This window comes from Triplophysa dalaica, chromosome 9, assembly GCF_015846415.1.
Source record: "Triplophysa dalaica isolate WHDGS20190420 chromosome 9, ASM1584641v1, whole genome shotgun sequence".
NCBI classification, from domain to species: Eukaryota; Metazoa; Chordata; class Actinopteri; order Cypriniformes; family Nemacheilidae; genus Triplophysa; species Triplophysa dalaica.
Window position 1 is genome coordinate 4121015 of NC_079550.1, and position 19236 is coordinate 4140250.

At 38.3% G+C, this 19236-nt stretch overlaps 3 protein-coding genes across 5 annotated transcripts in view; 1 reads left to right on the plus strand and 2 right to left on the minus strand.

The window, feature by feature from the left end:
- Window positions 1-6541: 6541 nt before the first annotated feature.
- aasdhppt (aminoadipate-semialdehyde dehydrogenase-phosphopantetheinyl transferase) lies at window positions 6542-10458 on the minus strand. 2 transcript variants are annotated; one of them, XM_056757596.1, is made up of 6 exons: window positions 10153-10458; window positions 9804-10044; window positions 8954-9075; window positions 8319-8477; window positions 7705-7755; window positions 6542-7542 (listed from the first exon to the last, which is right to left on the minus strand). In XM_056757596.1, exons 1-6 carry the CDS (start codon window positions 10294-10296, stop codon window positions 7378-7380), a joined length of 882 nt encoding a protein of 293 aa, XP_056613574.1. In that variant the 5' UTR covers window positions 10297-10458; the 3' UTR covers window positions 6542-7377. The 2 variants fall into 2 exon arrangements, with proteins under 2 accessions (XP_056613574.1, XP_056613575.1); XM_056757597.1 differs by having other exon boundaries at window positions 9804-10072; window positions 10153-10290.
- Window positions 10459-10464: 6 nt separating this feature from the next.
- msantd4 (Myb/SANT-like DNA-binding domain containing 4 with coiled-coils) lies at window positions 10465-14455 on the plus strand. The gene is made up of 3 exons (XM_056757595.1): window positions 10465-10646; window positions 11604-12250; window positions 12327-14455. Exons 2-3 carry the CDS (start codon window positions 11771-11773, stop codon window positions 13080-13082), a joined length of 1236 nt encoding a protein of 411 aa, XP_056613573.1. The 5' UTR covers window positions 10465-10646; window positions 11604-11770; the 3' UTR covers window positions 13083-14455.
- Window positions 14456-16683: 2228 nt separating this feature from the next.
- gria4a (glutamate receptor, ionotropic, AMPA 4a) overlaps window positions 16684-19236 on the minus strand; it is a 66400-nt gene continuing 63847 nt past the window's right edge. For both annotated transcript variants that reach the window (XM_056756439.1, XM_056756438.1), the window contains exon 17: window positions 16684-17795. In XM_056756439.1, coding sequence (XP_056612417.1) covers window positions 17631-17795 — 165 coding nt within the window. In that variant the 3' untranslated portion in view covers window positions 16684-17630. The remainder of the gene's footprint in view (window positions 17796-19236) is intronic.

The window sequence follows — 19236 nt, forward strand, 5'->3', positions numbered from 1 at the left end:
CATGAGCGACTTAATCTGCATACAGACCTGTAGGACTGTCACATTATCCAGATGAGCTTTTGTGACATACAAAAGAGGTGACAGAAGGACAGGGAGATTTAGATCAGTTTAGTTTGTGCAGGCATTATCTTAATGAACAACACAGCAATGATAGAAGACTGTTTTTATATTGATTAGTATAAATATATACAGTATCTTATATGTTTTTTGTGAAGCTCAAAATTTTACGTTTGCGAGAATCTATATATATTTTTTCATTTAAAAACATTAACATTAACATAAAATAACATATTCATTTTAATAACATTGTTTTAAAGGATTTGATTTCAAGGTGTGGGTAACTATCTTACTGCTGTAAAAATAGTAAAATACAGAGGTCTATTCTGGTTTGATAACACTTCTGGTTTTCGAAGGTTCCGCCGCGTTCTAGAACAGTGTGACATGTTCTGCGATAGGACAAACTGATTACCGTATTCCTCCTTCCTTCCTGAAACATCCCATAATAGCATTAGTACAGTAATCAGCTCATTACTCATTCGTTCTGACCTCATCACATTCAGCCAATCAAATTAGGCGCAAAATTACAGACGGACAGATGAGAAATATTCAGGGTTGTCAGGTCATCTTTGTTTGTGAACTCACAATACACATTGTTTCAAAGCAGCTTTATGTATGTTGTTTTGAACCCATTCTCACAGAAAGTTTACTGTATGTCTAAATAAAAATATTAGGCTCTTTGGGTTTTTTCTTATGCATTTAGCAGTTATTTGATCCAAAACGACTGTTTTATTACGGTTGTGTTTCTTGGGAACTCAAATCGTTGACTAGCAAGACAAAGCTTAGAATTCACATTATGTATGATCTTCCCATGATGCTCTTCTCCCGACACTCTGTGAAATTCTCACGGGAAGCTTTTAACAGAAAAGTAAATAGATTTTTGTCCAGCTGACACAATAAAAGTCTTCGGTCAGAGTGTGAGAGCACACACACATCACATGGTCTGAATTCTGAACTATTTGTTATTTTCATCTCTGAGAAAGATCACACACATAGGTGCTGAAGGGTGAAAGTAAAGGTTTATGTCCCCCAGGATTATGTCCAGGAAAGTAAAAAGAATTTGTGGATTATCAGCTTTCTGTCAAACACAGGACACACACAAAGGGACACCTGCTCTTAAACAACACCTCTCTCTCTCTCTCTCTCTCTCTCTCTCTTTCTACTCTTGAATAATGGCCGATGGAAATCAGTGGAAACCCTTCAAGAGGTGACGGGTTTAAAGTCTTCACATCTGACTGAAAAACTGGTATAAGAAATTGGTAATGCATGGTTCACTTCAGACATGAGAAGTGAACTGGACTTTCAAAAAATAAGAGTTGCTACTGCTTATTAGCGAATGCCAAGAGGATGAATTAGTGGGATCAATTTTATCTTTTGAAACTCAACAGTTGGACTTTTTTTAAACTACTTTAAAGAAAGCTACATATCGCATCATAGTTAAAGTTTTGCATCAGGATTTGCTCAGAGGACAAATGATCTTACGGTGGCCTGGACTCTTAAAACCAGACTTTCTCGTGAGAGAAACCCTTATAAGCCTCCAGTAGAGAAGCGAACAGCGGATCAACAATGGAGGATTTTTCACAGGGCAATAGCTACAGACAAACACGTGGTACTCCTGAACCCAGCAGTAGGGGTGGAGTCTAGGTTTTGTGGAAAGGAACAGAATTTAGAGCAGTTGTTTTTAAAATGTAAACGATTGAAAGGTCTTTTTGATGTCTTGAAAAGGGCTCCGTAGTTTCATGCTTTTGATGAAGAATTTTTATAGGGTGTGTGAAATACAAGTTCTCAGAAAGAACGAAGATATGTCTGTTAAATTATTTACTAGGAACCGCAAAGCTGGCAATATGAAAAACAAGGAAAATAAGGGGTTACAGTATTAAAGTATTAAAGCAGAAGTGATGTTTTTGAAATTAGTAGCTGGGAGACTAAGAATAGAATTTGAATATTATAGTCTTGTAAATGAGATTTTAATGATTTTGGTTTTAATGATGTGTGGTGTGTTGATGAGGTTTCGTCTTTTGTGTATGAAGGACATTTGGGTTTGAATTTTTAAACTTTTATTTATGTGAGCCGTTAATATGAAGTTTGTTATGAAATGTTTTTAATAAAGTTTGTCAAGCCTCTCTCTCTCTCTCTCTCTCTCTCTCTCTCGCGGATTTTATTGTTATACTGCTTGATCTTTTATTTTCTGCATCTTTGTATTTCTGTGCACATCTCTAGAGAAACAAATACTGGATGTGCACAGTTATTAGTATTAGTAAGTATTAGGAAATTAAATAGACCATAATTACATATTAGGACATATTTACACCCATAGACACATATTTATGATGTCCTTAAGGTCTTGTATGCATCTTTTATGCGATTAATTCTGCATAACACTTTAGACTGCATCTGTGCATTTTGGGGAATTGTTTTAAGTGATGGCCTTAGGGTGCCCAGTGATGTCATAAGGGCTGTGGCCTCATTCTCTGTCTGTCATTTCTGACTCATCCTCTGGTTATGGCACTTTTTTTACCTTTTTTAACTTTTCAACTCTGGTATTTCCTTCCAGGTAATACAAATCTAAAGGCATTATTCCTTTTTTTGGGTGTCAGCCTCTCTCTTTCTCTCTCTCTCTCTCTCTCTCTCTCTCTCTCTCTCTCTCTCTCCTTTGCAATTTTTTTCCTCCTTCAGTGTGTGAATGTGGAACAAACAGTTTTAACCAACCTTCTTTGTTACCATGGTGGCATTGTTCATTGCTATGGTGATACACCTTGTGACTCGTAAAACAGCGATGCTGAAGAATTCCCCATACTTGACAATAAACGCACAAAATAACCAATACAGAGAGAGAGAGGGGGTTATTTAGTCACACACGTATAGATGAGTCACAAGGAATGACAAAAAATTGCAGTGACATCATTATCTTCACGCTAGTCTTCAGTTATGATGATGTAAGAGCAATCTTCTGTTGCGGTTACTAATTCCCGCTGTCAGACACGTCATTTTCTGCCTTCAGTTGATGAAGATCTGCTTGGGACCCTATGATGTCACCGTTTGCTTTCAAACAACATCATTGAAGAAGACAGGTATTTATGTTCTGACATGATTTTTCTGAAGACCTCTAAAGCTTCTAGAAAATTTGTGAAACCATTTCATAAAATGAACATGAAATTATTTCTCACTGAGCCGGTAAAACAAAAATTGTGGAAGGGAGTGTCAATGTGTGTTTTCTTTTTTTCACTGAGAGACATACATAATGTCATACATGATCCTGTGAGTGACACAACGACCAGCTCTGTTTGTCACTGATATACAAGATTAAATAACTAGAGAGTGAAACATTCTTGATGAGATCTCGTCTGCAAAAAAATAACAACTAGTAAGATTAACTTTTTTGTGCTAATTGTGCAAGTTTTTGCAGACAGCGTTTTTAAAATAAATTTCACTTTTTCTAAACTGTGTGCAAAAACTTGACACAAAAATTAAGTAAAAATTGTATACTGTGCAAAACATGTGCAAATTAACAACAAAAAAAGTAAATCCTGAAGTTGTTTTTTACAGTGTGTGAAATCCAGGTAAGACTTGCATAATGTGAGTTCAGGAGCATTAAAGTAGTCATACAGTCAGAAAAAATATGTGTGTTTATTGCTGTATATTATATTAAATACAGTACTCAGATTTTCATTTATAATATAATAAACATGGATTTTACTGACCCTACATTTTATTATCTTGCAACAAAAATAAAGAAAGGTTGTTTCTTTAGACATGGACATTAATCAATACTTACGTTTTCACAGGCATCAAGATTATATATGTACTGTTTCAATGCTTGTTGACAAACTGGGTCACACACATATATATATATTTTTTTCAAATTAAGTAAAAATAAATAAAGTGTAAGGAAAATAAAAATTTCATAGTGGCATGGCAATTAATCCTAATGTTAGTTTCTTTAATAAAATCAGAAGTACACAGGGTGAAGTAAAGGAATGCAGACTGCAGTGTGATGTCATTCCTCTAAATCTACTGAGACGCAAAAGAAACACGCGGAAATAGACACTTATTCTCCAATTCCAGCAACTCTCTCTCTTCCCCTCTCTCTCTCTATTTCTCTCTATTCAGACAGTGATGTTGATTAGATGAACTTGGATGACTGCCTGTATCACACGTGTTATTGTTGCCATGGCAAAGATGGCTGTGCTAGGGTTGCTATGGTAACAAGGAAAGAATGTGTCATAAAAATGAAAGGGTGAGAAAATCTGCTCATGCACACTACCATGCTATCTATCTGTCTATCTATCGTGACACATTTTTACAGCAGTCCTCAGAGACCCTTTAAACAATATCAACTTCTCTGCTGAACCATCTGAGCTGCAATCGTGCCACGGTTTTGAAGGTCTCTGTATTTCTGCAGGGCATCTGCGACTACTCAGGGCCTGAAATCCATTTTGGCTCCCACAGGGCCTTCATCACGGCTCCGGGAGAAAATGGCAGTGATAGCAGCGCTCCTGTGATTTACACACTGAATCGGGAAGCCATCCGGATTCAGTTTGTCCAGTGACCCAGTGGCATATGTCCCTTTGAGAGAGAATACATTTAACATTTTGCCAGAACACCTGTGTCCACAACAGAGGCAAGCTTGTTTCAACATGCAAGTTTGAAACACACAAAACAGAAACATTTTAAACCAGTCAACAAAAAATATCCAGCATTCAGTTCACCGAGGGGTGAAACTCATGAGAGTGGATTACAAACTCTCTCGTGACCCTCATAAGATCTCAAGACTTTGGTTCTCATGGGACAGTGAGGTTGTTTTTAGGCCTTTGACCTCAGAAATACTTTCTGTAAGACAGACAGAAGATAGACACACATGCACATGCACACGCACGCACGCACACATTCACACACACACAAATGTATCTCTCTCTCAGTTAAACCTGATTTGCTCAAGAGTCGATGATACATCTTTAACAGTAAATAGTCTCAGAGGAGCAGAGCTTTTCTCTTTAATGCATCTCTCTCCCTCTCTCTCTCTCTCTCTCTCTCTCTAAAGAAACAATGAATATGTTTTTAAAATAAACGGTTTTTGAAGGTCTCTCTCTCTCTCCTTTTTTATGAGTGTGTGTTTAGGTGAAAAGTGAAAACCATTGGCTGATGTTCTCTATTTCATAAAAACACATAACTGTGATGTGCACACTTCATACACAATACATATTTTACGTTTTTATGTATTATTTTATTTGGTAAAGCATTATTTAATTTGAATATTACTGTTACGTAATCTGTTTGTTGCCGATTATCAAATGTTAAACTTCAGTAAAGAGCTACAGGCTCATAAGCTCACAACACAGAGTAAAGTGTTTAGAGAATGAATGTATGAAGGGATTTATGAGCAGATGTTCATTAAAAGTCAGTATCACTGACAGTTCATGAGCTCTGCAGTCATCAGATCAGGTGAACACTAGTAGTATGATAATACAGCAGGAAAGCTGTTGAAACTGTTGTTTTACATTAATATATTTTAGGATAACCGGAAAAGCTCACGGAGTTTAGATTAAGCTTGGGGATATTTAAAAATTTGTCTTCTGGTGAGTAAAATATTTGCCATTTTCTACTTTATTTGCCATTTGTAAGTCATGAGTTTTCATTGCGTCATGCCATGTTCAGATGAACAAGTGCTATTCAGAATTGTTATCTACACATAGAAATTTTTCTGTATAAACATGCAGAATGTTACAGTAATACCTTTATTCTAACAGTGACAAGAAAAAAATGATTTCATAAAGGCTTTAAACTCACAATCCCTGCAATAAATAGATGTTATTTTTTATATGATGTTTCCTCTCATCACTATTAAGTGAATATCAGGTTCACTTTAAATAACTTATGTACTTCTATTTAGATTTCCCTGGGTGATGTGCTACTTCTAAATGGAAAAACCTTCTTTAGTTAATGTTCCAGACAAGTTTTTTGGGGGATCGTTGAAATTTCTCATCAATATAAATATTTGGACAGAGGCACATTTTTGTTATTTTAGCTCTGCCCCAATGTATTCGAGTTACAGTTGTCTATAAGATATTGGCTTAAAGTGCACACTCCGGGCTTTATTTTGAGTGTATTCAAATCGGGTTTAGTGGATAGGTTTGGGTATTTACAGCTCTTTAATCTGAGACATTCCCCTTTTTTTAAGGGACCAAAATTAATTGGACAGTCCAATGGTGTTTGCATTTGGAACCTGTAGCTGTGAACACACATCATGAGGTTCAGGGAGATCTCCATGCAAGTGAAACAGACCATAGTTCGATTTCAAAAACACAACAAATCCATAAGAAAGAAAACAATTCCGTAAATTAACAATTTCGTACATTCTGAGAAAATAACAACACACTGGTGAGCAAAGCAACTAAACATTATGGACGTCTATATAAAATAAAAGTGGTGGATGATGGCATTATCCTCTCCCTGATAAAGAAAAAAAACCTTCACAAGAGAAGAATTTAGAATTATAATACTTTTTATATCAATGTTTTGTTATATATTCTGAAGAAATGCTAGTTTCTTATTGACATAAGGAAGTTACATCATTTGAAAATAATGAAAAGAACAGCACAATGTCAATAAGCTTGAGCAATGGTTTTTTTAAATGCTTTAATTCCATTCCATTTTCTACCGCTTATCCGAACTACCTCGGGTCACGGGGAGCCTGTGCCTATCTCAGGAGTCCTCGGGCATCAAGGCAGGATACACCCTGGATGGAGTGCCAACCCATCGCAGGGGTGCCAACCCATCGCAGGGCACACACACTCACTCAAAATGCTGTGATGTTTTGTGTAATTAACTCTATTTCCTGTAGCTCAGTGGTGAGGTTGTGGGTTCGATCCCAGGGGATTGCACATACCTATGTACAAATGTATAGGATACTGCAATGTAAGTCGCTTCGGATAAAAGCGTCTGCCAAATGCATAAATGTAAATGTATTTCTTACCGTAAAACCTTCCATGATAAATTTGATAATACAGTTATATATTGAAAGTTACATTTTATTGTGACGCTTTTAGTTGAGTCTCATGTAACCTAGTCTAACTGTCTATCCCTTACTGAGTGATGACTAACTTCACATCTTTATTTTCACAATTTACTGGCCATTATGTGTTCAGCTCTAAAATCTACTGTAGTTCAAAAGTCACTACAGAATATAGAATGACCCCAAAATCACAAAGAAAAATATGTCATGTAACCTTTTCAGTTTCCAAAGTAAGATGATTTCCTTATTGAGTTCAAAAAATGCTTTCAGGTACAAGAAAAATCAGTTTAATATTCTGTAAGCAAACGTCACTGCAGTTCGCTTTGTCTTGAAGGTGCATCCTTTTTTTTCTGAAAGCTCTCCCAGTAGGCGGGGTCTTCCTCTAATAGGGGCCTGGCTCTGGACACCAGATCACCAAAACTCAACTGTGTAAATGAAATGGGTAGTGCTTCACAAAAACTCCCATCATCCTCCTGTGAAAAGATAGGTATACACTGAAAAAATAGGAATTTTGCTAATTGTCTAATTTACTTAACTTAAACAAGTTAATTCGACACAATTGTCACAATATGATTTTGTCATGTTCAGTAACCTAACTTAATCAATTCATGTTGGGACTACATGTGTAAACTTACTTGTTTTCCCAGCGCAACGGCGACGTGATGATCTTTATCCAGTAAACTCTCCTGAATATCACAACAAATGAAATGACAAAACATGAAAACGATAACAGAAAAATAAACAAACAAAAACTACAGATTAAGCGATTAAAATATAGATAAATTATTTGGACATTTTCAGGTTGTCATGTTACATTTACGGCTTGGGTAAGTTTAACCTGCAAATAGCACCTGCTTTGGTCAAAGATCTGACTACAAGAGACTAGTGACATACAGCCAGCCGTGTGGCAGAATCATGAGATAGATCCGAAATTTCCTGAGCATTCACACGCTCTGAGAGACAAACCGCCACCTCAGGACTCCCGCAGAGACCATGAGTAACAAAACACAAAGATACACAAACACACAGACGTGGTCTGAGAGTAAGTTTGGCCTGATTTAAGACTATGAGATCTGATTTAAACTGCTGTATTTACAATGTACATAAACACTTTTTTTGTTCAGTAAAAAAGTCAAAAGACTCAGATGAAAGAGCGACCGTTGGCCATTGAAAGACCAGAACATAGAAAAGCTGTAGGTTAAAATCCCACAAGCGCTGATTTCAAATTAATTAATCTGATCCTACACACCTCAAATGTCCAGTCCTCTTCTTCTTTATCCAGGTACATTCGTGTCTGGCGGTACACTTGACCCTCTCGCATCTGATTGGGTGATATGTGAAACTCCACCCTCTGCAGGTCGAAGCCCAACCCTGTGCCAATGGCTTTAATGAAGCTTTCCTTCAATGCCTGAATTAAACAGATGGACCAATCACAACAGAGATCATCAGCAATATCTTTTATACAGGGTATAATCTTTTCAGTTACAATCTATATACAATTATTGTACATTCTATAGTTATTAATGGTCAGTTTAGTTATAAAGCAAAATAACAGACATCTGTATAGGTAGTATGGAATGTTGTGTGCTTGAATGTGTCTGGACTATACTTTCACCTACATTACATACTGACAGCAGTATATGAGTGTTTGTGCGCGTTTACGAGTCCTCAAATGACCACAGACTGGCATAACTGAGTCACGCTGAAGAGATGACATCACGTCGGCATGGAAACAGTGATTGGAATTGGAACTGTTTCATCTAGTGCAATTTCTCTCCTGCTGAGATACGGTTAAAGACGTCTGTGTGTGTGTCGCCTGTCCTCCTTTCAGATGGAGGTGATGATGATGATGGTGCTACAGGAAGTTGCGGTTGCAATAGTTACCCAGTGTCTGTAAAACATGTCCAGTTGGTCCCAGTCTGATCCAGCCGCCCGGATATTTGTCCACTCAAGATCCGTGAACTGGCGATTCATAATGCGGAAAAACTCTTGCACTGAGCTACAGCCTGTCACACACACAAAATCACGTTCATGTGCAACATTTCCTTGGCCTTTTTATTTGAAGTTCACTTTAAATGTCAGTTAAGATATCTTGGTTTAGTTTTTTTAATCATCATCTAGACTTTTTCTGATCCATACATTTTTTTCTCCATGTTAATGATATATTATTTTAAGATGCTAAATACTGAATAGGTGTTGAGATGTAATTGTGGGTGATCATGATCATATGCAAAAGACCTCTTTACTAATTTTCTAAATGATTGGGAAACCCACAACCTTTGTTCTGCTAACACAATGCTTTAGCAATTCAGATACAGGAACTTTTTTTTTTACATATTCACATTTTCAAAAGAAAAGCCAAAAGTGAACATTTTTAGTCATGCATTTTCATGGTCGAAATCAGAGCACTGGTGTAGAGCAGCGCCTCCTGGTCACGGGCGGTACAGCAGTGTATCGTACAGATTTTAAAATAACCATTTTAAACTCTTTAAAAGTTTAGAACATTTATTAAATGATCTTGACATATAAGGTTGAACGTTTTTCTTTATCAGACATGTTTCTGTAAAACAGCAGGCAATATAGCCACACTGAGAGAATTACGTAAATTGCACCTGTGCATGAAAATACATAAATGACAACACAATAAAATAAAATCATAAATAACGACACCCAAACGGTCTTGTGCAGTTTGGAAAGGGGTCTCCTCTATGAATCAAATGTTCTGTACGTTTACCTGGTTTGCTGGTCTTCATCACGTCTACACCCACCTGCGGTCTAGGTTCTGCCGCCAGCACCGCATAATCTCCATGATGAGACACGTTAAAGTTCCAGTGGGTGTGGCTAGAGGCGGGGCCTGTGGCAGGTGAGAGGCGTGGCAGGTACGGTTTACCGCGCGCAGTTCGTTCCAGTCGAAATCCGTCCCATGCATAACCCATCCTCTCACACACCAGCTTTCTGATCAGCAGACGTCCAGCCTGGTAAACACACAAAGAAATACAAAAACTGCGTTTATGTCTGTAATGTAATGTGCAATGTACGTGTGTCATCTCAATGTTTCTATCGAGTCAATGTAAGTCTCCCACCATGGCAGATTTCGCATCTTTGGCGAACACGAACTGACCGATTCGTTCTTTCTCCTCCAGCTGCACGGAGCGAGCCGCTAGTGTCCACTCTGAACGAGTCGGGACCCACGAACCGCACCGGAACGCCCACCGGACCCCTTCCATAACCTATCAGGTAACGTTACTTCCCTACAGTGTTATTAGATATAGTATTTGACCGTTTATATTCTTACTACATAACAGTATTACAATTTCAGTACACGTAGTTATGATCTTATTTTCTCTCGTGGGTCTGTATCTACATGTGTATCCAAACACACACGCGCAGGAATCCGGAAGAACATGCAGTGGGCGGGGCTTAGCTACTTACGGCTCAGCGGATTGGTTGAGAAAGAGGGCGTTGACGCTCATTGGCCAATCGGGATCGGGGTTCGCTTATCGTCGGAAGTGTTCGGCACAGTTCGGTAGTGGAGGCGGAGCTGAACGCATGAATGGAGTGATGCTGTTTTTCACCGGTAAGTGTTTGGATAAATAAATGAAGTAACTGTGACATATTTTTTTGCGTTGTATGTTTCGATATTTGGTATAAGGACACTGTCAATATTTGAGATGTACGGTGAATATTGAGTTATGATAATTAAAAGATGTGTTCATGTGTGGTGGGCATTTAACGTAACATGGTCGGCATTGCACATCAGAACCAGATTTATGTTGATTATCATATTAAACCATGTACATATTCATACCATATGTGTATAGATGTTTACATAAGCTATTTGGTGACGTCTTAGTAATAGAAACACTTAAAATGAAACAGTAGCATTAACGTGTATATAATTACGTTTTCAGTATCAATAATACCGGGATTCTCTATATGAATACATAAGCAGATTACAAGAATATATACCCTGATTACCGAAGTTCGAATTTAAAGTATTATTATGATGTCTATTAATCAAATGCATGATTTGTATGACAAAATTATCATGGTACTGAATGATATATTAATTTACCATGGCATTGACACATTTCTCATAAATCAATCCAATAACATATGGCGAATTTACAGCAAGCGAGATATTACTATAGCGTTAATTCCCGAAAAATACAGTTTTTGGTCATATGTGTTTTTTTAAAATAATATCTTGATGTTGCTACTATTGTTAAATCACAATATATGAAACAGTTTGTTCTATGATTCTTTTTCTTTATACATATTTCCTTTAATTTATTTTTATTATTAATATTTTGATTACAGAAGTGGATTATGCCAATGTACAGTTACTATATTTCAGAAAAAACTGTGGTTACCTTTAAAATCTTCCTAAAAATCTTGCAGCAAACTATTTTGTTTTTTTCTTGATTAAGTTTTTTGTGATGTTCCTCATTTAAATGTCATTCATTCCTTTTCATTACACTTTCTCAATATGTAATTGTTGTGTGTAAATAACAGCGTGTTGTTGTGTTACCAGATAATCCTGATGATGTGATCCAGTCCTCTCCTCAGGGGTCGGGAGACAGTTTGACCTCTGAGTGACCTTTGACATGACCCTTTAACTATATCTACGGATCAAAAGTGACCAAAGGGTACAGTAGCCTCTTTTGCTGTTTCAGCCAATTAGAGCTGATCAGCTTCAGCATGGACTTTCTGCAGATGAAGCACCTGAAAAGAAAGAGAAAGAGCAACTACAGCGTAAAGGAAACTCAAACCCTGATCCGAGAGATCCACAAACGGCGTGACATTCTGTTTTCACGGCAGCAGAACATGGCCATCAATGAGTTAAAGAGGCGTGCGTGGGAGGAGGTGGCGGACAGCGTCAACGCGCTGGGAGAGGGCGAGCTGCGGACCGCGGCTGAGGTCAAGCGGCGCTACCTGGACTGGCGGGCGCTCATGAAACGAAAACAGCTTCAGGCCGAGCTGGCGTCGGGATTGAAGGCAGAGTTTGAACCTTCATCTCCGGAGAATGAGGCATCTCTGGGGGGCTGTGACCAGTCGCTGGACCTCAGTGGGTTTTCCAAGGACTCAGGCTGCGATTGGCAAGATCTGACGGACCTGGGAGAGCCGAGCACAAATGTGACGGGTGTCAAGATGGAGGACGATGAGGCCAGCAGCTACAGAGTAAATGTTGGATAAATTAAATCTTCTTGTCTTTGTAGGTGAATAAGTGTTTGATTAAACTTCTCTCTCTCTGTAGCTGGACGCCGGGGATGGCGCTGAAGGTGAAGAGGACGATGAAGACTGCTTTCCCTCCATCCTCCCTGATATGGACCGAGAGGGGCGTGTCCAAGAGGTCTTCGCCCATATTGATGAATTTGGCGTGTTGAGCTCCACAAAGTCGACGTCAGGACCAGCGGCCGGTCGAGACCTGGGGCATGGAGTTGGGGGCGTTATGGGAATGGGCCTAGCGGGATTGGGCCTGACCGGTGGGGACAGCACTAGTCTGCTGGTGGCGCTGGAGAGGCAGAGACTGGACCTGGAGAAGCACCGCTTACAGGTGGAGTCCGAGCGGCTGCAGGTAGAGAAAGAGCGCCTCCTGGTGGAGAAGGAGAGGCTGAGGCAGGGGGAGCTGGAGAGAGAGAGGTTTCAGCTGGAGAAAGAGCGACTGCAGGTGGAGAGAGAGCGATTAAGAGTGGTCCTGCAACAAAACACGCCCCTCCTGCAAAGCCCCGCCCCGTCCACATCAGTCGCCACGCCTACCACATCGTCCTCTGCACCTTCATCATCGTCGTTGGATGGAGAGAAGGAGAGGAACCCAGCCTGGTCTATGGCAGTGGATTTGGAGGCAGAGAAGCTGAAGTTAGAGAAAGAACGCCTCCTGCTGGAGAAAGAGAGACTGCAGTTCTTCAAGTTTGAGTCGGGCAGACTGCAGATCGAGAAAGAGCGTCTTCACGTGGAGAAAGAGAGGCTACAACTTCATAAAGATGGTCAACAGATGGCCCTGCACACCTGAAACACAACATACGTAGATTTTTATCCAAAGTGTTCTCTGGGAATCAAACTCATGATCTTGGCGTCACTAGTGAACTACAAACAACCATTGATCACCTTACTTCTTGTTCATGAAGAACTCTTCAAACTGAGATTTACGTGACAGCTGGGTCAAGTATTGTCTGGTATGGTTAGTTGTGACAAAATGTGGATAAATATAAAATAGAACAAATATTTTGCTTTACTTATTACTATATGAGTATCAGGACGTATGTGTATGGTTTCATTTATTGAAATGAAAATATATGGTATAAGCGCTCCTGAATAACTTTATACAACTTTCTTTTTTTACGTACTGTCTTACCGTACAATGTTTAGATTACAGAGTAAAACAGGTCGGACTGTTATAAGTATGGACTTTTATAAGTATGTCACAAGCTTTGAATGAGTGGTTTAGATTTATGAACAAAAAATGATTACCCTAATATATATTTAGAAGGTTGGGTTTTTCTTTGAACAATTTGACTTGATTAACTTAAAAATGTAAGGCAGCTGAAATTTATATTTTTTTTTACAGTGCAGCTAAAGTCATTTTTTTGGTGATTTGCTGTTTTTTTACGTAAAACCATTCTACACAGTGTGAAGAACATTCTGGGATAATATTACATTGATATATTGAATATTGAAATCATAGTGAAATCAATGGTTAAAATCAAACTTTGATCATCTCAAAATGAGATTCTGAGACTTAAGCTTGATTTTCACAGACTGGCTGTCAAATGTGTTTTCATGTTAAGTGAAATAATGATATTGGGTAATTTGTATGTGTATGGAGCAGGGTTTTGCTCATTGACTGTGAAAGTGAAACTCATAAACATGAATGTAAACAAAAACCAGTGTGTAAAGACTGTGATGTGAATGTATTCTATGTGTGTTCAGTCAGCTGTCTTTTGTCATCTTATCTTCTGATATTCTTCATTTTCAGGCTAACAGGACTGATGCTGTCTCTTGATGTTTTTGACGACTGTGGATGAGTGTCAGATGTGTCTGTGTTGTTATTGTCAGATGAGTTTAAATACAGGGATTTACATTCAGCTTCACATGCAGATAATTCATTGCAGAGCTTGTGCGATTAGTTTGGTCTTCTCTCTGGAAAGATGGAAAGCTGTTTGATGGTATTATTGGTTTATTTCTTTGGTGAGTTATTTTTTGTTGCATCTCACGCTCACCTTATGTAATGCTCATTTTAATCTCATGCCCACATCACGTGCTCACTCTTATATCATTCTCATCTCGTGCTTAGACGAAAATCATGACAGTAAAATACAAAAGGTTTTAGTAAGTTTGTATGTTTTGTGTGTTTTTTCCTGTTGTGACCAAGTGCAAAAAATAATAAAATTTTACAACTCCATTAAAAGGTTTTGGGGAACACTTTTTTCTTTTCTGTATTGATGTATATCTTGTTGAAACAGCAAGTTGGAGTGGAAACAACCACCAAACCATACATCACCAAACTATCTGCTGTCAGCCACACTGTAAACTTGAATAAGTTGGGAAACCTAAAAAATGTAAGGTTATCACATTGAATCTTTTGTGTTATGATTTTCCCAATAATAAGCAAGCAGAACTATCTAGTTTTGAGTTTGTTGTACTCATGTATGTTAATTTCATTTTGAACATTAAGTAAGGTAAGTTTTGTATTTGTATAAAAGAAAGGTCTTATTAAGGCTACCTAAACATTTCAGCTGCATCAACAATTAATAAACAGCCTTCACAGAGAGTGATGTAACACACAAGAGAGTTATTTACTTCACCACCTGGATGCCGTCATCAATTAGATTGCTGAACCAACCTGGTAAATGATTGCTCTCCGATAGAGTTACAACGGTTTTGGGAAATCGAAGTAACTACATCGTTAATTACCCCAATGATGAATCGTAGTATGATGTATAACCAGCGAGTTTTGTCATTGTTCGGGAAATGCACCCCTGAATGATGGTAACCCCAAAAGTAAAATATAAGACAAACTCTTCTGAATATCCAAGATAAATAAACATTCATCATTAACAAGGCTTTCCCTTCTAAAAACTAAAAAAATAACACTTAATTTCAAAATGAATTCTCCTAAATGCAATCTTCCGCAAAGCATGCTGGAAACTGAAATTCTTTCTAAACAAATCGCCTGGAATGAACTTGTTTAAATTAAGTCACACTCACTCAAAAGTAAGAATTAGTTACTCAAAATATTAAAGTTAGCTACACTACTTTCGCTGTTTAATAACTTCGGGTTTGCACCTGCCAAAATAATTTTACACGTTTTACACCTATCCTTATCTCTAGATCTCTTGTTTGAAGATAATTGACACAGTGACTGAGCTGTATATTTTTCAGTTGTTGTGTTTGATTTTTACATGTGAGTAGTGGAAATGTTGACTTTTGCCATTAAGAAGTATTTTTTTTAACAGTCAGATGTGAAAGTGTTGCGTTGAATTTTCAGGTGGTGTGTATAGAGAGCAACCGCTTCCAGGTCTGGTGTGAACATCTGATTCATCTGTGATCGCTCTTGTTTGAAGCTAACACTATGACTTTCTATCAGAATTATTTGTGTAACCACATATAAATCCCATGAGAAGGAAACAGAGAGAGTAGACAATTGAGTCTCACCTCTTACAATGTTTGAGGGAATGGAAAATCTCCAGAGCAAACCGGAATACCCAGAAATGACAGGTAAGCTCAGATGTGTCTCAGCGACAGAGATGCTTCAGTTTTTCTTTAAAGGGGTTTTATGGCGCGAACACGTGTTTTTCTGTGTCTTTGGTGTGTTTTAAGTTGCCTATGCATGTATTAGACACGTAAAATAGCAAAAATGTAAGTGTCAGAACAAAAGATGCATTCTATCTGAAAGCGAATGCTCATCTAGACCTGCCTGAAATACCTCTCTAACCACACCCCCACAAATCTACGTCAGTTCGTCGTATGACTAAGACCGGCCAAATGTATAGGCAAGTAAGGTGGGCGTACCTGTCAACACAATTGCTTTGGAACCTGATGTTCCTAATATGGTAAGAAGCGTTTCATTTCCATCACACGCTTGCAGTATTCTACCAATCACTACGCACTAGTGACCTGGCCAATCATAGCACACCTCGCTTTTCAGAGCGATGAGCTTTGTAAAAATTCTGCGCATTTCAGAGAGGCGGGGCAAAGAGGAGATACAAACATGCATGTGGAAAATACAGTGTTTTTTAACCTTATATCATGTATACACATTGCATTACATCTAAAACAAACAATAATATTCATTTTAGCCGTGTCATATGGCCTATTTAATACTGTCTGACGGTCTATTATGTTTTATAGAGTTTGGATTATACCCCAACTAATAGAGGAAAAACAAAAGGCCTTTTCTTCTGGTTCATCAAAGTAACCATTTCTTATCATAAACCGGTTTTGTTGGGTTTTTGAGTTATTTTGAGACACTTGGATATTACGTTAATACGTTTTTTAAAAACATTCTTCAATAAAATTTTAGAAAAGAAAATTAAACAACCCTTTAATCACACAACGCACATATTTAATTTAACTGAAATTAAAAGAAAAGAAAACAATTATGTTCTTTTATTGTATAAATGTTTGTTTTATTTGAGTTGATGTGTACAAAGAGAAAAACAAAACAATGCAAAATGAAAGCAAACACGGGATGTGAGAATCAGGAGTCGGTGTGACCCCCGTGTGCGACGCTCGTAATGTGTTTGTGTGCGTGTGAAACGTTTGGACATTCATTAAAGACAAACACATGTGCACACTGCGTTACATTAGTTATCAAAACAACAGATGCCATGGTCTAGCGCACATTTCTTTAAGATTTCCCTCTGTTATATAGATTTATTTCTTTATACATGATACCGTGTGTTTATAAAATATCTCGTAATTACAAGACAGGCCTTCTTATAATCATTATTGCAATGAATTATTACCTAAGATGCCGTATAAAACAAGAGTGTTTAGCTTTTCTACTGGTCTATTTACATCGGTCCAAAAAGCAAGCCTCATGGATGAGATGTTTGAACGTTTTTCCGCTCGTTGCGATGGCTCCTGAGAGAATATCTAAATACGGTTTAGTACTTACAGCTAGTGATGGTGGACCATGTCATAAATACAGATTTTTTTCTCCAAAACTTGTGTGTGAGATTCAAGTGCGTTAATACATATAATGCAGGTTTGCTGATGTTGGCGTCATCAGGGAAGGACGGTGTGTGGAAATCAAATGCACGTGATCTTCATGTTTACAGTTTACTGGTCTTCCACACGATTTCGTCTGTACGAGATGATGTCTTTCCCCGAAGTCAGGATTTAGGATAAGGCGTCATGGATCTTTAATGATGCTCCACCCACAATATCTAACATCCGTAGTTACGTTGTCCCATTGGTGCAAAATCTTTAACAATTTCTGAAAAATAAATCCAAGTTCTTGTTTATTTCCAGTTTGATGGACAAATCCTCAGTAGCGTTAATCAGAAGTCCAGTAGTGGGGTAAGATGGTTTAAGGCACAAGGTGAGTTTTTGGTTTCTATGGGAGGTTGGAGGATACCACAGCAAGGGCGGGGCCATGTCGGTAGGAGGGGCCAGAATGCACGGCCTTAGGGCGGTCTGGCGTTAGGACACGCCCGTTCTCCCCCAGGCTGCCCGTGATTGACAATCGGGCCTTGTTTCTCATGGCTTCCGAGAAGGTGAGCTAGAGAGGGGGGCGGGATGAGAGGCGGAGTCAGAATAGACAGAACTCGCTCTGGAAATAATATGCACATGACACAGTGACATCACAACGCACCAGACACATTCACATGGACGCAACAAAGAGCAGCTCAACGGATCGCAGGCCGCCACAGACAGATACAGAGGACATATCAAGAGTACAACATGACTAGACATCTGCATTTCTAACACAAGCATGCTGCACTTGGTTCAGGATTCTATAAATCTTTAATCTAGATGTAAATGACATTGGATAACAGTCAACACTTTATATGTTCATACTGCTGATGTTTCTGTTAGGATTGAGTCTGGAATTAAACTCAGTAAAATGTGTTGAAGTATTAGTACAGCATTATAGATTTGTTTGTTGTAAGATGTCGCTTACAACAAACGAACGTGCAAACGTCACGAAACATCCTTAAACCAACAGTTATTTGATCTATAATGCTCTACTCATACAAAATAACTTACTGCACACACACACTAGCAACAGTCTATAGCAGTGGTTTTCAACCGGTTTTCTTTAAGGACCCAACACAAAGTTTACTCTAGAAAAAGCAACAAAAATGTCCTTAAAAGAATTCCATTGAATGTATTCATAATAAACTGTATACCTCATCTTAATTATAAACATGACATGCATAAGGAAAATGCATATGTTTATTTAGTTTATTGTTATGTGACCAAGTCTGACCGGTAGCACATCCTTTGATGTCAACAGAAGACAGGGAAGTGTTTGCTAAGCTGTCATAACTATATATAGGTTGTACTGTATTTTATTATTAGCTTTCTAAGAACAGATTATTTTGGGGTTTGGACACACCAGTTGAGAACCACATGTCTATAGCAGAGTTCTTTTAAAGAATACGTATCTAAGCAGCATTTCTGTATAAAGTGTTTTTAAATCGATTTAATGTAGTATAAAACGTTTGGTGTGGTCTTAGTTTCAGATCCTAATGGATTATGACAGGTTGTGTGGTCTTGTGCTAAAGGCTTTGATTTAATGCAGGCGTCTGGAACAGAAAGCCGACGGTACAAACACCAGCAGCCAGGAAGACCAAACCAAATATGCAAATCCCAAAATGTTCTAATCAAGGCAACTCCAGAACGAAAGGAAAAAAAAACAAAAAAAGAGGCGACAGAAATGAAAGGTTTCCGTTCATGTAAAACAAACCAATAAAAATGTAAGTAAATCAAGTTTGGTAAACTGAAGGATGGAAAGCCGTCGCACATTAGCAGACGTCTGCTGCAGCTATGACAGACGACGTTCAGGCGAACCCCTGTGACCGCAAGCAGACTGTCTGTCTGTCCTACCGCTATATCTTTACTGCGTCAGAGCCGTATACGTTGTATCCCTCTCTATAAGTCGCTAAGTTCTGCACACTGTGCGTTGGGCTGGGGGCGGGGCTAAAATTCAGTTCGGC